At 38.7% G+C, this 21,344-nt stretch overlaps 1 protein-coding gene across 2 annotated transcripts in view; it reads right to left on the minus strand.

The window, feature by feature from the left end:
* The window catches only part of SLCO5A1 (solute carrier organic anion transporter family, member 5A1), a 209,167-nt gene that overhangs the window by 99,802 nt on the left and 88,021 nt on the right, over nt 1–21,344 (minus strand). For both annotated transcript variants that reach the window (XM_006880446.1, XM_006880445.1), the window contains exons 2-3: nt 16,722–16,854; nt 3,393–3,613 (exon numbers count right to left, since the gene is read on the minus strand). In XM_006880446.1, the coding sequence (XP_006880508.1) occupies nt 3,393–3,613; nt 16,722–16,854 (354 nt within the window). The remainder of the gene's footprint in view (nt 1–3,392; nt 3,614–16,721; nt 16,855–21,344) is intronic.

Genomic DNA, 21,344 nt, shown 5'->3' on the forward strand with positions numbered 1-21,344 from the left:
CCAAGAGTGTTGATTGTGGCGCCAAGCAGACTAAAGCTGTGAACAATCTCAATCTCTTCACCCTCCATCCTGATGCTGCCAATTGGTCCACTGGTGAGAATCTTTGTCTTCTTGACATTGAGCCTCAATCCATATTGAAGGCTGCAGTCCCTGCCCCTCAGCAGCAAGCACTTCAGGTCCTACTCAGTTTCAGCAAGCAGGGTTGTGTCATCTGCATAACGCAGATTGTTGATAGATCTTCCACCAATCCTGATGCCGCAGTTTTCCTCATAGAGACCAGCCTCCAGGTTGATCTGTTCTGTATACAGGTTAAAAGGTATGGAGACAGGACACATCCCTGGCGTATGCCCTTCCCAATTTTGAACCATACAGTGTTTTCTTGCTCTGTTCTGACGATTGCTTCTTGGTTCAAGTATAAGTTTTCCATTAGCATGATCAAGTGTTCTGGGATTCCCATTCTTCTCAGAGTCAGCCACTGTTTGTTATGGTCCACACAGTCAAACGCCTTTGCATAATCAATGAAGCACAGATAGACATTCCTCTGGTACTCCCTGCTTTCAGCCAAGATCCATCTAACATTAGCTACAATATCCCTAATACCACGACACCTTCTAAATCCAGCCTGGACTTCTAGCAGTTCTCTGCTGATGCTCTTGTAGGGTTTTCTTAATGGTAATCTTTACAGAATCAGGTCACCAGGACTTTTTTCTTAGTTAGCACTGAGTAATTTGATCCCTTAATCTGTAAGTTAGTAGTCAATGCAAACCATTTGTTGAAATGTAGGGCCCTTAAGAGGGAGGGCCAGCTGTGTTATCTCTTAGTACTGGGCACCTGCCTCCAGGAAAACAAGCTGTTTCTTAAGGCGTTCCAGAAAGTAGGCAGAAGATTCAATTACCTAACAGGTGGTAAGCCTCAACACAGCAAGAAATCACCCTGGAGAATGAGCAGGCTTTGAAAACACAGGCCACACTCTACGGCCATCAGCACGTGTATGCATGGTTGGTGTTTTATTTCAATCTTTTCTCCCCTACACAAAAGATCACAGATTTCACATTCATGTCATCTAGTAAGCAGTAAAACACACAATTTTATTTTACCCATGCCTTTATCTCTCCTCCTGAGTCTATACTCTGCATTACTTAAGACATTAAGTCTATCCCTGAATGTTAAACTCTTAGCATGAGCTTTCTGTCAATTGAGTTATAAAAATAATCTCTCCTCTGGAACGGCTATGAGTCATAATGGTCCATAAAACATCCATGAAAGATGAGGAGCCGAAAATCCACAGACAGAAAGAAAGACCAAAGTTTACCATGGCTCAGGGGAGAGGAGAATGGAGAATCACTGCTTAAGGAGCTCAATGCTTTTGTTTGGGATGATGGAAAAAGTTTGGAAACAAATGATAGTGAAGCTTGCATCATATGGTGAACACCAACAAACTTTAAAATGGCAAATAATGTACATCATAGGCTTAGGTCTAGAAAACACTCAGAAATTTTAACGCTTCTAAAGGATAAGTCATTTTATTAGACCCTAAAGTATACTTTATCACAAAATAATTGTGGAGCCTGCCACAAATAAAACAAATCTAAAACTAACCAGAAAGAAATCTTTTCAATGAAATATCATTACTTTCTGTAAACAAGTATAGTTTTCTTTTAAAAATAGTCTATCTAATTTGACCATTATTTTCCCTAAATTACAGTTTAGTAATATGTTAGTAGCTTCATTTGAGATCTTACTATGTAAGGTCAATTTCACCTAAAACAACCTTGACTAATGGAAAGATATATTATGCTTCATAATTTCTATTTTTAAAAATCAGTTCAAGGAATTTGAGAAATAGAGCTGAAACTAACTGAAGTGTTATTGTTGCTGTGTACAACTGAGTCAGAACTAACCCATGGCTGACCCTCCAGTGGATTTTCAGAAACAGTAAATCACACAGGAAGAAACCATCCATTCTTCTCCAACATAGCAGCTGGTGGGCTCCAACTGTGCGCCTTTGGGATTGCAGCGCACCTTCTTACAGCTAAGCTGCCAGAACGCCCTACATGATGCCTAGCAATTTCGTTCTCTTGGATTAAAAGGACTCATTACCATTCTGATATCATACAGGACACTGAACAAAGATTAAGATTCTTTTTTTTGTGCTATACTGTCTGATCTAATTTTAATTAAATCCTTATATTTAAAAGATGTTTGCTGTTGTTCTGTACCATAGAGTCAGAACCAACCCATAGCTGACCCTCCAGCAGGTTTTCAGAAGCAGATAATCAAATGAGAAAAGATTGCCTCTCCTCTCATGGAGCAGCTGGTGGCCTCGAACTGCATGGCTTCAGGATTTCAGCACACCTTCCTGCCACCAGGCCTCCATAATGAAGAGTTATCAAAACTTAAAAATTAAGCTAATAACTAGAGCTTTCTTAATGTCTTTACATTAGGTTTTGGAAACCCACTCACAGTTACTCTTTCTCTTGACCACCTGCAAATATTCAATGCAGGCAATGTTGGATACGTTTTCTTTGTAGGGGGAAGGTTTACATTTATGTAATCTCTAAGCCACTGTTACTGTTCTAAACCATTATTAAATCCACAGTTCCTTCAAACAAACTACCATTATATGCTGTCGTTGTTGTTGATCGTTTTCAAGTTGAGCACAACTCATAGCGACCCTGTGAACAAAAGGCCTGAAGCCCCTTGGCAACTATTGACATTTATCAAAGTTCATAGAGTTTCCAGAGGCAAGCTGTTTAGGAAGTTGATGTCACCCCTGCTTCCAAACCCATCATAGAATGTTATTGGTTGAGTCACCTGCGATGCATAGTGACCCTATATACAACAGCTCTGTACCGTTCCCTGTCCTGAACCAGTCTCACTAATTTTGACACACCAACCCCCACTGCCCCGCAATAAATATTTTCAAGTTCAGGCATCTATATATATAATGTGTGTAAATATATGCATCTTTTTAAATATATGCATCTTTATGATCTAAATCAGTGTTTCTCAAACTATTTGTGATAAAGGAATATTGTTTAGGATTATTCTAATCTCTCACATACTGATCTGCTATTTTTGCAAAATACATTAAGGAGAAACTACCAGAAAACCATTTTTTTAATAAATTCATTCAGTTCAATAAGTGGTTTTGAGCACAGTCCTAAGAACATAGTAAGGCTAAGCCATATTTAATATTACTATTTGATTTAATAAATAGAAAAATCCTCTGCCAAATGTCTGGAGATTATTTTCGATAATTTACTCTTCAATTCAGTACTCATGCTGCCACAATAACAATTGGGTGGCTGAGGGCACTGGTCTAGGGATGACACTTTGAGAAGCACTGATCTCGAAATAACAGGCACGTATTTATTTAACACATATATTACCTTTGACATTCTTTCCAAATCCCATAGAAGAAACTTTTTTGTCCACTTGTTCACTGTTGTTTGATTTCTCTTTCATAACATCATCATCATCGCTAGCAACATCCACAGAAAATTTTTTCTTTTTCTTCTTCTTGTGCCGAGGTGGAAGCTTTTTTGGAAAAGTAAACATTGGGAATATCACAAGAAACATTGCAATGGCACAAAGGAGGAATCCACTCCACCTGAAAAATCAGGAAAGATGAATCGCATTTATAGTTTTTATATAATGAAGAGAGAAAGTAGAGCAAAGTAGAGTTTTGTAGTGTTAAAATTCTCCAGGAAAAACGATTAACCATTTTATCTCCATCAACTAACTGTAAAGCAATAGGAAGTTGAACAAACTAAGAATATAGTTATTTCTGTGACACAAATGAGAAATCTATCCAACAATTACACTAGCAGTATAACAAATACTATAATCACTAGAAGGGTAAGAATTGCATTCTTAAGTATTTTTGGTGAAATTTTGTCTCACAGATTTTGGGCAGGTTGTTAAAAGGGGCCAGTCTTGGAGAAAGATATCATGCTTGGAAAAGTAGAGGGTCAGTACAAGAGAGGACAATCCTAAGCAGGACCAGCTGACACGGTAACTGTAAAAATGGGCTCAAGTGTGTCGGAGATGGTGAGGATGGCACAGGATAGAGCAGGGTTCAAATCTGCTGTTGATGAAATCACTAGGAGACTCAGTCACCTTAACAGCATACAACATATAACAACAACAAATACATGATATCTGAGGGACTGGATTTTGTCCCCACATTATGTGTCAAGATGCTAGAATCACTTGTCTTCAGGATAACAGCACAGCTTCTTACCACTAGGCCACCAGAGCTCCCTCATACCCATAGCTATAATGCAGTGAAATGTAATCACTTTCCATAATGTTGTTATGAGACATGTAATGATATGAGATTGATGTAGCCTGTGTCATAAACCAAATCACTTCTGATTTCTAAAAAGAACACATTAGGCACAGACACAAGCACATAATGGGGAAGAGATGTCTATGAGCATCAACAAGGAACACCTGGGACTACCAATAATCAGCACAGCTGTGAATTTGATTTAAACTTTTTGCCTCCAGAATCATGAAAAAAGTACTAACCTTTGAAGTCACTCAATTGTGGTAATCGTGTTACAGCAGCACTATGAATCAAACTCAGTATATCTTATAATATACCACTAAATCATAGTTCTAATAGAAAAATAAACTAGATAGTATGCTTCATGGAGCCACAGACACTCTTAGAAGAAAATAATAATGTCATGTGTGACTGATGGTCTTTAAAATATCTGTATCAAGCACTTAGGAAGCTTTGGTGGGCCTGCGAACCAAAGGCTGTTCACCAGGTACTCCACGGGGTGCGGGTGGGAGGAGAGTAATTTTTCATGCTATTTACGTCTCTGAAAATGTACCAGAGGGTTAACCATGATTTGGTTCAATGGCACACAACAACAACATGTCAAGCACTTAAGAATGTATTACTCTCTCTTACACGACCATGGCAATGCTTATGAGAGCTATGAAAGACATTTACATTTGATCTCTGCCTTTAAGAATTTACAATCCAGTTGTAAGTAAACAAAGAATATGGGGAAAAAAACAATCTCCAAGAACATCAAGGAAGTATACAAAAGTGTTATATCATATGGAATAGATTATGTAAGTTGTAAAACTTTAGAGAGCCTAAACTGTCACACTTCAAAGAGGTAGGAAGTGAATAAAAAGACTAGAACTCAAATTCTTATCATGTATCAGTGTTATACGTTAGGCCTTGAGCTGCTTGCCTAAATTCTTCAGTCTCCTTTCAACCTTTTCTTAGTAAGTAGAAGTCCCTATTCCTATCTAAGAGAGTTGCCACATTCTAACTAAGATTTCTCTCCAAACTCTGTCCTTAAAGCTTCAAAGTTCACAAATATGCAGATTGTGTATCAACACATCCCATCAAATGTAACCAGAATGGACTCAGCATTATAAGGGTTGGTGTTGCATTCAACCTTATACACAAGATCAATTGCAAAGTGAAAATTCCTTTTAAAAAATGAATTATTTCTATTAAAGTGTAGTTATCAGCTACTAAAGGTCAGACGCAGTTCATCTGAAAGAATGATTTCTTGAGCCAATGATTAATAACCCAGCGTGATATTTTCAATGGCATTTGAAGTTCTATTAAATAAAGATGTGACTTGGAGAGGATATGGTGAGAAAGGAACTCTTATACATTGTTGATGGGATTGTAAAATGGTACAACCATTCTGGAAGACAGTTTGGTGCTTCCCCAAAAAGCTGAACATGGAAATTCTACATGACCCAGCTATTCAACTACTTGGAAAATATCCTGAGAATATGAGAACTGAGGCACAAACAGAAATTTGTACACCAGTGTTCATAGCAGCATTATTCACCATTGCAAGAACATGGAAACAGCCCAAATGTCCAACCACAAATGAGTGGACTGAGAAATTATGGTACATTCACACAATGGAATACTATGCAGTATGCAGGATCAATGATTTTTTTTTTAATTGTTAACTAACTTGGGAGGGACAGGAGAGCATTATGCTGAGTTAACTCAGTCCCACAAAAACAAATATTGTATAAAACCAGTATTGTGGAATGAGTATAAGGATCCAGGAGGGCTGGGAGAGGCTGAAAGCAGAGGGATGTGGATGTGCAGGGAGAAGGGGGGTATTAAGTATCGGGTTGTACTATTTGATGTTATGCCAAGAAACCTGGAGAACAACCACTTGGCCAACTGACTGGAAGAGATCTTTATTTGTTCCCATCCCAAAGATGGGTGACCCAACAGAGTGTGGAAACTATAGAACAATATCATTGATTTCACATGCCAGCAAGATTCTACTGAAGATTATCCAAAAACGACTGGAACAGTACATCATCAGAGAACTGCCAGAAGTCCAGGCTGGGTTTAGAAGGGGTTGTGGTACTAGGGATATTGTACCTAATGTTAGATGGATCTTAGCTGAAAGCAGGAATACCAGAGGAATGTATATCTGTGTTTCATTGACTATGCAAAGTTGTTTGACTGTGTGGATCTTAACAAACTGTGGCTGACTCTGAGAAGAGTTTAGGGCTCTTGTACATAGGGTCGCTATGAGTTGCAAGCTACTCGATGGCACATAACAACACTACAACTATTTGATGGGTGGGGTGGTGAGGGAAATGGAAAGAATTTGTTCTAATTTGTATTCAAATTTTGTAAATAAACTTGTTGTTGTTGTTAAGTGCTGTCGAGTTGCAGGTGACTCATAGCGACCCTATGAAGTAGAGTCCTCAACATTTGTGTGTCTTTCATCCTCTCTCCAGGTTCATAGGGTTTCTGGAGGCAAGCTGTTATGGAAGTGGATGCCACTCCTGCGTCCAAAATAAACTAGTAGAAAAGAAAAAAAAAATGGGGGGGGGAAGTGTGAAGATAATGAGAAAAAGGCTCTTTTGAGAAGATTGCTCAAAGAAGACTTCTAGTAATTTCATGTACTCAGAACAATAGCACAAACCCAGCATGTGACACAGATTGTTGTTGTTAAGTGTTGTTGAGTAGAGTACAACTCAAAGTAACCCTTTGAACAAAAGAGCTGGACCCTGTTCTATAACTATCATCATGTCTCTAGTTCATAGGGTTTTCAAAGGCCTGTTATTTAAGAAGTGGATGCCAATCCTGCTTCCAAATCTATCTTGGACTGGGAGATTTTACCAAACCCTGCCCACCTTAGGTCACTTTTATGGTATTTGACATATCAGTGGCACAGTTTTTAGATCACAGATACCCCAAGTTATCTCAGTATAGTAAACTGACACACAAGTGCTATAACACTTAGAACAATGTTCTCCCCAAACACAATTAACACCAAGCCCTAGGGCCACAGGCCTAAAGGCCCAACCCACTATTAAATACAAAGGCCAACCAACCAGGTCCTGAGTGATTTAAACAAGAGGCTTCTGGCCCACAGCTGATTGTTAACTAAATTCAAATGACAAAACAACTTATACTGATTGTTAATGAAATAAAATACAACCAGCTTACACCCTGCTTTCTATTATATCAAAACAACCTACCCTCCAGAATCCAGCTATTTCACAAGAGCCTTCAAACTGGACACAGATTAGGTACTCAATAAATTTGCTGAATCAGTGAGTTGAATTAGATTGATTAGAACAGAGGGCAAAAAAAGGAGGAAGTGAGTATCTGTACTCAAGGAACACTGATACCACAGTATTCACATCCTTTAGAACTTGGCAGGCTTGTTCAGGTCTGCTTATCCACTGTTCTTAAATCACTCTCTGAAAAACTCTACATTCAAGCTTCAAAAATCCTGTGAAGTCCATAGACCTAGCATGCTCATGCCTTCCTTAACTGGACAAAAAATGCAATATGGAGGAATTTTTGTGAGTTTTGGCCTATGAAATATCAGAGTACCTATTCTGGCTTTACAAATTATAGGGTGTGTGTGAAAATTTAACTTTCTGTGAACTGATTTATCTATCAGAAGGTAGGATAATAACTACCTAATTCATCATCAAAATTACATAAAACAATGAACACAATATAAGTAAATAAAATGCCTGTCCCAAACCAGCAATAGATTAGGGGTTGTTTTTGTTGTTTGTTTTGTTTTTGTTTTTTTTGTTGTTTGTTTTTTGTTTGGGTGTGTTTTTTTTTTTTTTCAAGAAGCCCATGTGGTGCAGTGTTAAGGTACTTGACCACTACCTGAAAAGTTAGCAGTTTAAACCCACCATCCACTGAAGGAGAAAGATGTGAAAATCTATTTCAATAAAGACTAACTAGCAATGCTAACTCATTAGTGTCAAGTCAGAACCAATTACATAGCTGGTCCTTCCACAGGTGTTCAGGCTATAAACAACATGGGAGTAGATTGTCCATCTTCTTCCCATGGTGCAGCTGGTAAACTCAGACTGAGCTCATAACTCACTCTTCACTAAGCCACCAGAGTGTCGGCCATAAAGATTATACCCTTGGGTCATATAGACGGTCCTCCTGAACCAATCACTGCAAGACACTTAAAAAATACTTTAAATAGGAAAAAGGATGTTTCTGAAATATGCTTAAATATAATATACAGAAAAATACTTCACACTATAGTCAGTCTTCCCATTGGATTTCTATAAATCTAGGGGAAGAGACTACTCATTCTACTGGGTATCATTGCTGATGTCAGATGAATCCTGGCTGAAAGTATAGAATAGAGGAAGAATGTCTATTTCTACTTTATTTGCTATGCAAAGGCATTTGATTGTGTGGATAATAATGAGTTGTGGATGACACTGAGAAGAATAGGAGTCCCAGAGCACTTAATTGTGCTCATGTGAAATCAGACCAGGAGGCTATTGTGCAAACAGGGCAAAGGAATACTGCATGCTTTAAAACTGAAAGGGGAGTGTGTCATGGTTATAATCTTTCTCATACCTATTCAATCTGAATGCTGAGTAAATTATTTGAGAAGCTGGACTCTGTGAAAAGGAGTGTGGTATCAGGATTAGAGGGAGACTAATCAATAACTTATGGAATGCAGAAAGTAAACTTTCTTGCAGAAAGTGAGGAAGACTTGAAGCACTTGTTGCAGAAAATCAAGGACTGCAGCCTTCAGTATGAATTGCATCTCAATGTCAAGAAGATAAAGATTCTTACCACTGGACCAACTGGCAAGATCATGATGATGGAAAAAGAGACTAAAACTGTCAACAGCTTCCTCCTCCTTGGATCCACAATTAACATCCTTGGTACCAGCAGTCAGGAAATAAGGAGACACATTGCACTTGGAAAATCTGCAGTTAGGGACCTCTCCAAATTATGGAGAAGTAGTGATGTCAGTTTGAGGAGTAAGATTGTTTGCCATGCATCTGAGAGCTAGACAATGAAAGGGATGACAGAAGAATTAATGTCTTTGAGTGTTGGAGAGACTATCCCATGGACTGTCAAAAGAACAAACAAATACGTCTTGGAGATGATTCAGCCAAAGGTGGAGGGTCAGCAAAAGAAAGAAAAACCCTCAACGAGATGCGCTGTCACAATAATGGTAGCAATAGGCTCAAGTATGTCAGAGATGATGAGGACAGGACAGGTTTTAGATCTGTTGTCCATAGGGTCATTATGAATTGTACTCAACTCAATAGCACCTAACAACAACAGCCACCTGTCTTTAGGACAGCTATGAGTCGGAATCAACTCAATGACAATAGATATATAGTTCTGCTTATCTACACCAAGAACCAACAATTTAAAATTATATGCAAATATTAAAAATACTCTCTAAAAAAAAAAAGAGAGCCAAAGCAAGAGTAACATCAGAAGGGGAAGAATTGTAGCAAGTAAGCCAAAGTCAATTTAAAGGCTATGGTTTGGGTCATTTTGGAACTGAAAAACAGGCCTACATTCTCAACAGTCTCTAGCAGCATCACATGTGAAGAAGGCTCAGAAAAGCTAAATGAGAGAAGAAAGTGTATTTAATATGTTAGGGAAAGACACAGCAATAACAGGAAAATGGAAAATAAAAAGTACTTCAACTTCTTTCATGAAGCATTATTCTCAGACCATCATTCACTCAGAAGGGTCAGTGAAAGATACAGTCCTGGAGTCAAGTTCTTTTTCCAGATCCTATGGCAACTCGGACAAGTTGTTCAACTCTTGTTAGGTGCTATTGAGTCATAAACCAATTTCCTCATCTGAAAAATGGGGAATGATATTAACAGCTATAGACATTTGTTAAAGTTTTAAAGAAGATATTTGGAAAGGATCCAATTAATGTTAGTATTATTCACTCTTTCCCCCCCTTTCTCTCATCATACATTTAATGAAAATGTATTACTTCTGAGTATTGCCTAAAACAACAATGCACGGCTTAACAAAGTCACTGTCCCAGGAAGATATCATTTATAAACAGTGCTACTAAAACTGGTAGATGACTCCAAGTGAATAAAAGGAAGACCTTCAATGAGGGCGACTGCAGTGGCTGCAGCAAAGAGCTTTAGCGCAGCTGAGACAGTGCAGAAGAGGCAGGTTTGTTCTGCACGTAGGGCAGCCATGAGTCAGAGCCACCTAACAATGACATTACCAACCTCCACCTGGTAAAAGAAACTGGGACAGATTGAACGTGGGGACTCACAACGACAGGGAAACAATAGCCATAGACCAGTAGTTGTTGTTGATGTTAAATATCGTCAAGCCATAGACAATTCATAGTGACCCTATGAACAAAAGACCTGAACACTTGTATAACTTTCATCATTTATCCACGTTCACAGAGTTTTTGGAGGCAAGCTGTTTCAGAAGTGGATGCCACACCTGCTTCCAAACCTGTTTTAATTTGGGAGCTCCACCAAACACCATCCACCATGGGTAACCATTATCACATTTGACACATCAGTGTCACAGTGTTTAGCATCACAGCAACGATGAGTTACCTCTGTACAGCAAATGGACAGACCAGTGCTATACCACTTAGAAGAATGAGCAAAAAACAATTAAAATTGGGCCTGAGGGCCACAGATTAAAATCACTCACCTTTTAACAGCAAGGTTTTCACATACAATATTAGTAAAGGTCCCTCTGTATGTTTCCCTAATTGATAAATTCTTAACTTTGTGATTGCGCTATGTATATACCAATCTTCAGGGAGTGCTTGAAAAATGCTGTAAATGTCAGTACCCTAATGTATGTACTTGAAATCTACTTTTCTTTCTATATATGCCATGACACATCAAAATTAGTGGCACTGAATTAAACTCTTAAAAAAAAAATCACTCACCTTTGGCTTGGTAGCCTAACTTTTTATCCACTGGGCCAACAGAGCTCTCTCAATGACTCGCAGCAACTGTATGAACAACAGATCTAACCCTTGCCCTGTCCTACACCATCCTGACCATCCAACATGCTCAAGCCCCGTCGCCCACCACCACAGACACCCTATCAGTCCATTGTGTTGAGGATCTTTTCTTCTCTGACCTTCCACTTCTTTCAGCATGATGTAATTTCCCTAGTACTGGAACCTTCAACTATTGTTATTGTTGTTAGGTGCTGTCGAGTCATAAACCACTCATAGGGACCCTATGAATGAAAGACCTGAACACTTGTATAACTTTCATTGTTTCTATAAGTTCATAGACCAATAGTAACTAATTACATAAAATATAATGTATATGAATAATTCTATGGTACACAATGTATAATGAAAGATTGCATAAAACAAAATGTACGAGAGGGAAGGGGTGAAGGAATGAGGTAAGATCCAGAGAGGCCCCAAAAGGTGGGGTAATGGCAGATAGAGAACAATGGTGATTAATTTTATAAACACAATATATGGGAATGACCCTGTGAAACATAATGTGAATAGAGGAAGGTATGAAACAGTATATATAAATGAAATACAATGTATATGAATTTTGTATGCAAACCAATAAAAATAATTTAAAAAAATAATAAAACCCAATGTAAATGAATTATTTATGCAAACCAGTTTTAAAAAGAAAAGAAAAAACTGGGCCAATAAAATTAATTAAAACACTTGTAAACTGTTAAGAACAAAGGACTGAATTACAGCTAACACTTACTACTCAAAATATTTAGTGCTTTACATATATAAAGTCTTTCATTCCTCACAACTACCCTATGGAGTATGTATTATAATTATCTTTATTTTATTAATGGAAAAAAGGGAAGAACCTCTTTGAGACATAAAGAAATTTAATAACTTCCCAAAGCCACACAGCCACAAAGTAGCAAACCAGATATAATCTAAGAAGAATGTAGTTCTAAGGTCTGTGCTCCTAATTATTATCCAGTTTGACTCTTTGACTCTCAGTTAGATTAATGCCTGCTAGAAAACATCTCAAAGAGACAGCACAATGCCTTAACATCACTAATGTTCCTACCCTCCTGTCTTCCTCACATTCCCCCCTCATTTCAAATGTTCTCTCATCTCCATGCTCATCTCATGGGCATCTATGCTGTTGCTGCTGTTGTGCCATTGAGACAAAGCTCACCCATAATTAACCCTCAAGTGGATTTTGAGAGGCAGTAAATTGCAGAGGAGACTGCCCATCTTTTTCCTTTAGAGCATCCAGTGGATTTAAACAGCCTGCCTTACTCACTAAACCACCAGAGCTCAAAATGGGCACCTGTTGTTGTTGTTGTTGTTATGTGCCATTGAGTCGCCTGAGACTCATAGCGACCCTATGTACAACAACAGCCCTAAATTCTGCTCTATCACTTGCCAGTATCATTTTCTCTAACACATCTATCCCTATTGCCTCAGTGATGGAATCAATCCACCTAATTGAGGGTCCTCTCCTGCACTGTCCTTCCACTCTCCCAAGTATGATGTCCCTCTACAAGGACTGATCCAGCCTTGCAACATGTCCAATGTATGTCAGAAGAAGCTTCAGAATCCTCGCCTCCAAGGAGCAGCCTGGTTTCACTCTCTCTAGGACAAACTTGTTGGTTCTCCTAGCAGTCCATGATCTAGTCAATACTCTTCTCCAGCATCACAGATCAAAGGCATCAACTCTCCTTCTATAATTCCTAGTCATTGTCCAGTTAACTCCAAAGACCATGGCCTGTATTAGGAGCACGTTAGTCTCCAGACTGACACTGTTGCTCTTCAGTACTTTGGAGAATTCTCTGACAGCAGACTTTCCCTATGCAATTTGTCTTTTAATTTCCTGGTTGCTGGAACCAAGAATGTTGATTGTAGAGCCAAGCAAACTGAAACTGTCAACACTCTCAAGCTCTTCACCTTCTATCATGATTGTTGCCAATTGGCCCAGTGGTGAGAATCTTTGTTTTCTTGATGTTGAGCTTCAATCCATATAGGAGGCTGCAGTCCTTGACCTTCTGCAGCAAGCGCTTCAGGTCCTCCTCAGTTTCAGCACGCAGAGTTGTGTCATTTGCATAATGCAGATTGTTGATGAGTCTACCTCCAATCCTGATGTCACACTTCTCATAGAGCCCAGCCTCCAAGATAATCTGTTCCGTATATAGATTGAAAAGATATGGAGATAGGACACATCCTTGAAGAACTCCCTTCCCAATTTTGAACCATGCAGTGTTTCCTTGCTCTGTTCTGACAACTGCCTCATGGTGCAAGTATACATAAGCACTCAAGTGCTCTGGGATTCCCATTCTTATCAGAGTAAGCCACAGGTTGCTACAATTAATATGATATATATTGGATGTTCATACATATATTTTACTGATCTTATTTGCTGAAATTAAAAAAAAAATCCTGAAGCTAAATTCATCTCTGGCTTAACTTTCAGTGAAACAATAGACGCACTTATAAGGTGAACAGTAGTAACTCAAGGGAGGGACTCACTCCTTAGAACAATCAACTGTATGAGACCAAAAGGGTGGTATTTGCCTCGGAGAAAGCTCAGAGGGCAGGTGGGAAACAGAGCCACAGGAAGGAAGCACAGTTACAATATGATTAACATCACAAAACAAAGTCTGTATCAGTGATCAAATGGGACACAAATTGCTCCATAAATTTTCACTTAAAGCACAATTATAAAAACATCTTATTCTGATTTGATTTACAACCAGGGAAAAATCCCCAAAACCAACAGTAGATGAAATAAAAAATTTCCCTGTGAGTCAAGAGGTTAAAATGCCTGCGTTATTCCCCTAACGTTGACAGGAGAACTTCTTTTCTGCAAGATTTGAAAATTCTACCAGGCCTGTCTCATCCACCAGGCCATAATATTCATCATCTATGGGAATTACTTGGGAAAACTAGAAGTGCTGTATAACTTGATATCTGTTAATACTTTGTATCAAATGCTGTCCCTCTCAACCTCAGAGTTATCAGGTCATTATCCCATAATGAAACACAGAAAGATGACAGAAACCCTAAGGAACCCCAAAGATTAACTTCCCAACACATGCAATTTTTAATACTGAAGTATTATCTTTTATTATGAGAGGAAATTTCTCTTACCAATGTGTACTTATTACTATCTATGAGAAGGGAAGCCGATACATTTGAGTTAGTGCTTGTAATCATGAAGAATTAACTTACATTCATGTTGAAAACTGTAAAGAACTCACACACTGTCTTGATAAAGCATCCAAAGTTTAAGTGCCAGGTCTAGGTCCTAAATATTCCTTCTTTAGAAGGACAACTGCAGTACAGTACGTGAAAGAACAACTAAAATCCCCAGCACAAGACCAGTTACATAACACATTGCAAACTGAAAAGATTCACTGAGAGTGTGGCCATGGAAGACTGGGCTGGAGTTCTGGGAAGCAGCGGAATATCGGTGAAGAAGAAATGCAAACAGGACAAGGAAATGAAGAAAGTATTTTAAAAGGCACAGACAATGCACACCCAGCATTGAAAAACAAGGAACTCATGAAACATTATGCTAAGTGGATGACCCTGGAGGACATTATGCTGAGTGATATATCTCAGTCACAAAAGGACAAATATTGCATAGGGCCATATTGTAAAATGGGACTGACATCAGGGCTGGGGGAAACTCTACGTTTCTGTAAACTTGCATTAAAATTAATTTTTTTAAAAAAAGTACAGACAAGATCATTAATTGTATGATTTAAGAAAATAGGAATGTACCACAGCACGGCACTATGAAGGTTAACACCCCAATCTTAGAGAGTATAAATTAAGGAGATTTACTGAATCGACTGTATTACTTTCTTACTGTTGTTATAACAAATTATCACAGGCTCAGTATATTAAAAACAACACAAATTATGCACACCCATGTTTATTGTAGCTTTGTTCACATGGCAAAGAGCTGGAAACAACCCAAGTGCCCATTAACAAATGAATGGATAGAGAAGCTCTGGTATATTCACACAATGGAATACTATGCAGCACTGAAAAACAAGGAACTCATGAAATATTATGCTAAGTGGATGACCCTAGAGGACATGCTTATTGAAATATCTCAGTCACAAAAGGACAAATATTGCATAGGTCTACTGTTGTAAAACAGGACTGACATCAGGGTTGAGGGAAAACAGAGAAGGAGGGGAGGAATGATGTATACTGCATTGAAACAGATGAGGGAGAGAACTGTTTGAAAGGGATATATGATTGGGTATTATTGACAGGAGTACAGAATGAAGGCCGCACAGTGGAGTGGACTTGGGTGGAGGGATTGCATAACAATGAAAGAGTTTTTCTTTTCAAGGAGAAGAGTGAATTGGGAGGGGAGGGAGTGGGTGGGGAGAAAAGTGCAACAATGAATGAATAGAAACCCTAAGTCTTTATAAGCTTTCATTAAAATTAGTTTTTTCTTAAAAAAGCATCAATTTATTTTCTTATAGTTGTGAAAGTTAGAAGTCTAAAATAAGTCACATAGGACTACATTTCTATTGGACACTATAAGGCAGAGTTTTCTAGGATCTACGTGTCCTCCTTGACTTATCTCCTCCATCATCTCCAGGCACATCTTCTTAACTTATCATGGCATCCCCTTCTCTAACCTGGACTCCCCTGCCTCCCTATTTCCCCTGTGAGTACACTAGGTCCATCCAGTCAGTTCAAGACAACCTTCCTTCTCAAAGTCCTTAATCATATCTACAAAATCCCTTTGGTCAACTAAGGTGACACTCACAGATACTAAGGATTCAAATGTAGACCTCTTTAAAGGTTATCAAGAGAACTAACAGGTCTGTCATGGAGAGGGTGAAACCAAGCTGCTCCTTGGAGGCAAGGATTTTGAGACTCAATTTCACATACTTTGGGACTGTACCCAGGAGAAATGGGCCTTTGGAGAAAAATAATGGTACGCCTAATGGTAAGAAGCTGCACCACAATCCCAAAGGCATGGGGTTCAAATCCACCAGCTCCTCTGTGAGAGAAGTATGTGCAATCTCCTCCTGTGTGATTAACTTCCTCTGAAAACCCTCTGGAGAGTCAGCTATGGGTCAGTTTGGAGTCAATGGTACTTAACAACAACAACAACATCATGCTTGGAAGGGTCGAGGTACAGTGCAGGAGAGGAAGACCCCAGATGGTATGGATTGACACAGTAACTGGGATAGTGAGGGTATGTGTGTCAGAGACAGTGAGATCAGCTCAGGATAGAACAGAGTTTAGTGCTATTGTGCAGAGGGTCACTATGAATCATAGGCAACTCAGCAGCACAAAACAACACTCTGTCTACTATTCCCTCCTAAATGACTTCCTTATTTTTAACTTCCTCATTTGAGAAATTTTATCAACTACAAAGGTACTGGAATTCTATTATTAGTAACAAGAGGAATGAAAGAATTAGAAAACAATTCTTACCAGTTTCCAATGAAACGAGGGTCATTCTGGTCAAGGTAAACAGGATTTTTGGGGTCAACATAAAAACCAATGAGAAGTCCACCTAGTAAATATCCCACTGCAGGACCAAGTGCTCCCATGACATACATGATGGCTGGAAAGACAAATGGAAAGCGTGAAATATGGCAACATTTTACTTAAAGCACTCTAACTTCAATATCATATCACACATATGTAAAAGTTAAATCCAGTCAACAACATCTGCCAAAAATGAGGAACATGAATGTATCTATGTTGACATGTGAGAGTCAGACCTTTACTTAACTGTTGGCTGTCATCCTTATGTTCTTGTTATGAGCCATCGAGTTAGAACCAGCTCATAGTTGACCCTCTGGTATGTTTTCAGAGACTGTAAATAGCACCGGTGGAGACTGACCATTTTTCTCCTTTGAAGCAGCGGTTGGAGTTGAACCTCCTGTCTTCGGGTCAACTGTGCAAATTCTTACACACTGGGCGACCAGAGCTCCTGACAGAGCATCCAGATCATTTGAATTTGGATTGCTTTTGTGTAGTTTTGTTTTTTCTATAAACACACAACTCAGCCCTCACATAAAAGCCAAAAAATTTTAAATTTATTTAAAATTAATGAATGAAATATTCATTAAAGAACAGAAAAAAGACAAAGGAAAGTCTCAAATAAGAGAAAAAGAAGCTCTGATTTGTCACTGCTGTAAGTCTGCAGTAGCAGAAGGAAACACACACCAGATTCACTGGATTGAAAAAGCTACCTAAGTAGTCTCAAATCATCCATATTTTTTCAACTAACCTGTCAAAAATCAAACCTCTTGCAGTGCATTTGCTTCATGGTTAACTATGGAATCTTATTTTTACAAAACAAATCTCTCAAAGTGGCATAGGTGAGAAGGTCTAAATGGAAAGCATTGAACCAACCATAGGAGTATAAGAAAATATGTTTTACATACATATTCAAAGTTGAAGTGGAGAGTGGGGTGTATGTATTACTGGCAGTAGATCATAAAGACTATTTATTCTATCAGTAACAATTCATCATCTAAATGGGCTACGTCAAAACATGCACAAACCCCAAACTCATAGTCCACTGTCTTCCAGAGGATCTTGACAGCCCTTCTTTGGACTCCCACGACCATAAATCTTTACAGAAGGATAATACTCGTCTTTCTTGTCCTCACCTTTTAGTTATAAATCCAATACATTACACACTATGCAGCCAGGGCTCTTTCATACTTGTTTTTACACATTTTCTATATCCACTGCCATGATTTAAAAGTTCTAGAATAAATACTATTTTGCCTTCTTCAAACTTAGAGTAGGTCTAAAATTCCTTGAAAGTTACAGAAACCTCAAGACACACTTGCAATCTATGGTGTCCCAAGTTACTGCTGCACACAACACAGGATAACTGCTAAAGTTTTAAGTGTTTCTTTCTCTGGTAGCTTAGTAGTAAGGAATTGCACTGCCTGCAAGAGGTACACAGTTCGAACCCACCAGCAGCTCCATGGGAGAAAGATGGGCAATCCCTTCCTGTGCTATTTACTGCCTCTAAAAACCTACCGGAGGGTCAGCTCTGGGTCAGTTCTGATTCAGTGGTACACAACAATATTTATTTCTATTAGAATCATGCATTTTAATCACTGAATAAACAAGTAAGTTTTACCACATCCTTTAAATAGTACTGTGTTTATCAGAAAGCACATCAGAACAGTTTCACTTTACTTCATCATCTGCATTTAACAAATTGAATATTCTTGAATCTTCTCTTTGAAAAGAGAAGGCACTGTGTTTCTTTTATAGGATCATTTGATTATTACAGTAAGGCATTTGGTTCTCAGCTTCCCTATCTCAGCCCCTTACAAGTAATTGGTATTCTTTTGAAAGTGTGTTTTTGGTACACTAAAGTTAGAGTTATGACAAGTACCTTGTTAACCTCATTGTATATTGCCTACAATGCAACTCAAGAATAGAAAATACTTTTTTCAGCTACAGGTATTTCCATATGCATGGAAAGATAAGATTTATTTTTACACTCTCAGGCAAACCAGCACCACTTACAACTTATAGCTGTGATGAAGCCAAAATGGGACATGAATCATCTTCCCAAAATACTTCTCTGGCATGAAAGAGATTGTCTTACAAACACGGAAAAGGGTATTTCCACCATACTGTTTATGCCTGGGGCACCTGAGTACAACATCTCAGAGTGCCAGGCCGGGCTGTCTCGTATGTGTACTGGCAAGACAACGCAATTATTCAGTGAATGGAAAATTAATTAAATATCATTGACCAAAAAAAAACCCCAAAACACAAACCTTTAACTGCTTTACCAAATGTAAATAAAGCTCTTAACAGTATAGTAAAAATGCATTTTTTTATATAGCAAGCACTACAATTCCAACAGTCATTCTCATTAGCACATAAGAGGTTGCACTGTCAGCCCAAAAGCAGGTGGTTTTAATTTACCAGCAGCTCCATGGGACAAAAATGAGCAATGAGTTCAGTTGAGTCTGTTATATATGTGTTGTTGTTTGCCAGTGAGTCAGACCTGTCTCATAGCTGACCCTCCAGTGAGTTTTCAAGGCCATAAGTGACACAGGAGAAGACTGCCCACACTTCTCCCGCAGAGTAGCTGATGGGTGCAAATCCCCTGACTTTGGGTGAGTAGTCCACCTCTTTATTCACTGTCCTTAAGTGCTGTCGAGGTGAGCACGACCCACAGTGACCCAAAGAGCAACAGATCCGAGTCCCCTCCTATCCTGTGCCGTCCTTATCATCCTTATCTTGTTGTGCATAGGGTCGCTATGAGCTGCAGGTGAATCGATGACACATAACAACAACAACACTATCAAGTTAGTTTTATTTTATGATTAAGAGCTTATAATGGGAGTTTAGGCTACTTAATTAACTATGAGTACAAACAGAAAGAGCAGATTCAATCTTTTCTTCCTGTACCTCAATGAATTGCCATGTGTCCTGTGTTTTACACATTTCTATCTGAGAGAAGTGGATCATTCCACCCACTTGAGATTAAGTAAAATCTGATTTAACTTCTTCTTATCTCTTTAAATATTTTCTATTTCATCATTGCAAGTAACCTCTCCAGATTTGGCAGCAGGAGAGACATATCATGTTTAGTAATGTGTGGATAAGGAGTTGTGCCACCAGTTTGATTCTACCAGCTGCTCTGAGGAAGAAAAGAAAGATTGGCAATTTCCTCCCATGTCACTTACAGCCCCTGGAAACCCACTAGGGAGTCGGCTCTGAGGGGGTTCAGACTCTATGGCAGTGAGTTTGAGTCTTCAAAGCACACGCTCCAAAATCTTGCATTCAAATCCTAGCTCCAACACTTGCCAATTATGTGACCTTAAGCATGTTGCTTAAACCTCGCACAACCTCCGTTTCCTCATAGGTAGAACTGAGATGATTAAAGTCATTACTCAGAGGGTTCCTACAGGCATTAACATAAACTGGTAAAGCACATGAAGGGTCTGGCACATGATAAAGGTTTTTTAATAAGGATAAATTATTATTTTGTATTACCTTCTGCACAGATTGGATTTGGCAAGGTGGGCATTCAGTAAATGTTTATGGAACTGATTATATAACATAGTGGGAAGAATTGCTGAGTCCTTGATCCCCTATCTCAATTCTCTGGTTTCTCTGCCATCTCGGTCAGCTTCCTTCCCACCCTGGCAAGAGCTACAGCAGCCACATCAGAGAAATGTCCATCACTTGCTCCTTAGTCGTGGATTTAGACAGTGAACATCCCCAAAGCCATCATATCTTTCATTCCCTGCTCTTGTCAATGAGTCACTGCTCATCTAACAGGCTGTCTTCACCTTGACCCTGACTCATCTCCTTTAACCCTGGATATTATTTTTCTCTTGTCATCTAATCCAATCTGTACATTTTTTTTTTACCTTCAAGTAACTTCCCTTCAGACTTGACTCAGTCCCTAGAGTCCTTACATTCTGTTTGCAGGCCTCGTGCTTACTCCCTAGTCATTCTTTTATTAATATCGTATTTACTTCTTGATCTATAGTACATATTACATTGCTCGATTTTTTTTTAAGCCCAGCTCTTTACTAAGACTTCCCTTGGCTTATACATGCCACTGAAATCTCTTCTAAAACCCTAAGTCAAATATTATCAATAATCTCTACCGTAGCAGGTTGGATATTATTCTAACATTCATAATTACCTTTTTAAAAAGTTTTCCAAACCCAGCAACAATAGCAAAGTTCAACAGAGCAGCAAACAACTAATATTTTGTAAAAAAGAATGTGAAAAAAATCTTTCCAACTATGTTAGATACTCTAAATGTGGGCAAGATCAAGTGCACTTTGCTAAATCTCCTCTCAAGACTCAAGCAGAATTATTCATAAAGGAGGCACTTAAGTCAGTATTTCCCCCCAGTTGTTGTGGAGTCAACACAAACTCATGGTGACCCCACTCAGGTCCGAGTAAAACTGTGCTCCCCAGGAGTTTCAAAAGCTGATTTTTCTGAAACAGATAGCCAGGTCTTTTTTTTGGAGGCACGACTGGGTAAATGAAGAGTCCAGCCCTTCTGGTTAACAGTCAACTTCATTCAACCATTAGTATATACAG

Source organism: Elephantulus edwardii, unplaced genomic scaffold (genome assembly GCF_000299155.1).
Source record: "Elephantulus edwardii isolate Elephantulus edwardi_28Jun2011 unplaced genomic scaffold, EleEdw1.0 scaffold00008, whole genome shotgun sequence".
In the NCBI taxonomy this organism is placed as follows: Eukaryota; Metazoa; Chordata; class Mammalia; order Macroscelidea; family Macroscelididae; genus Elephantulus; species Elephantulus edwardii.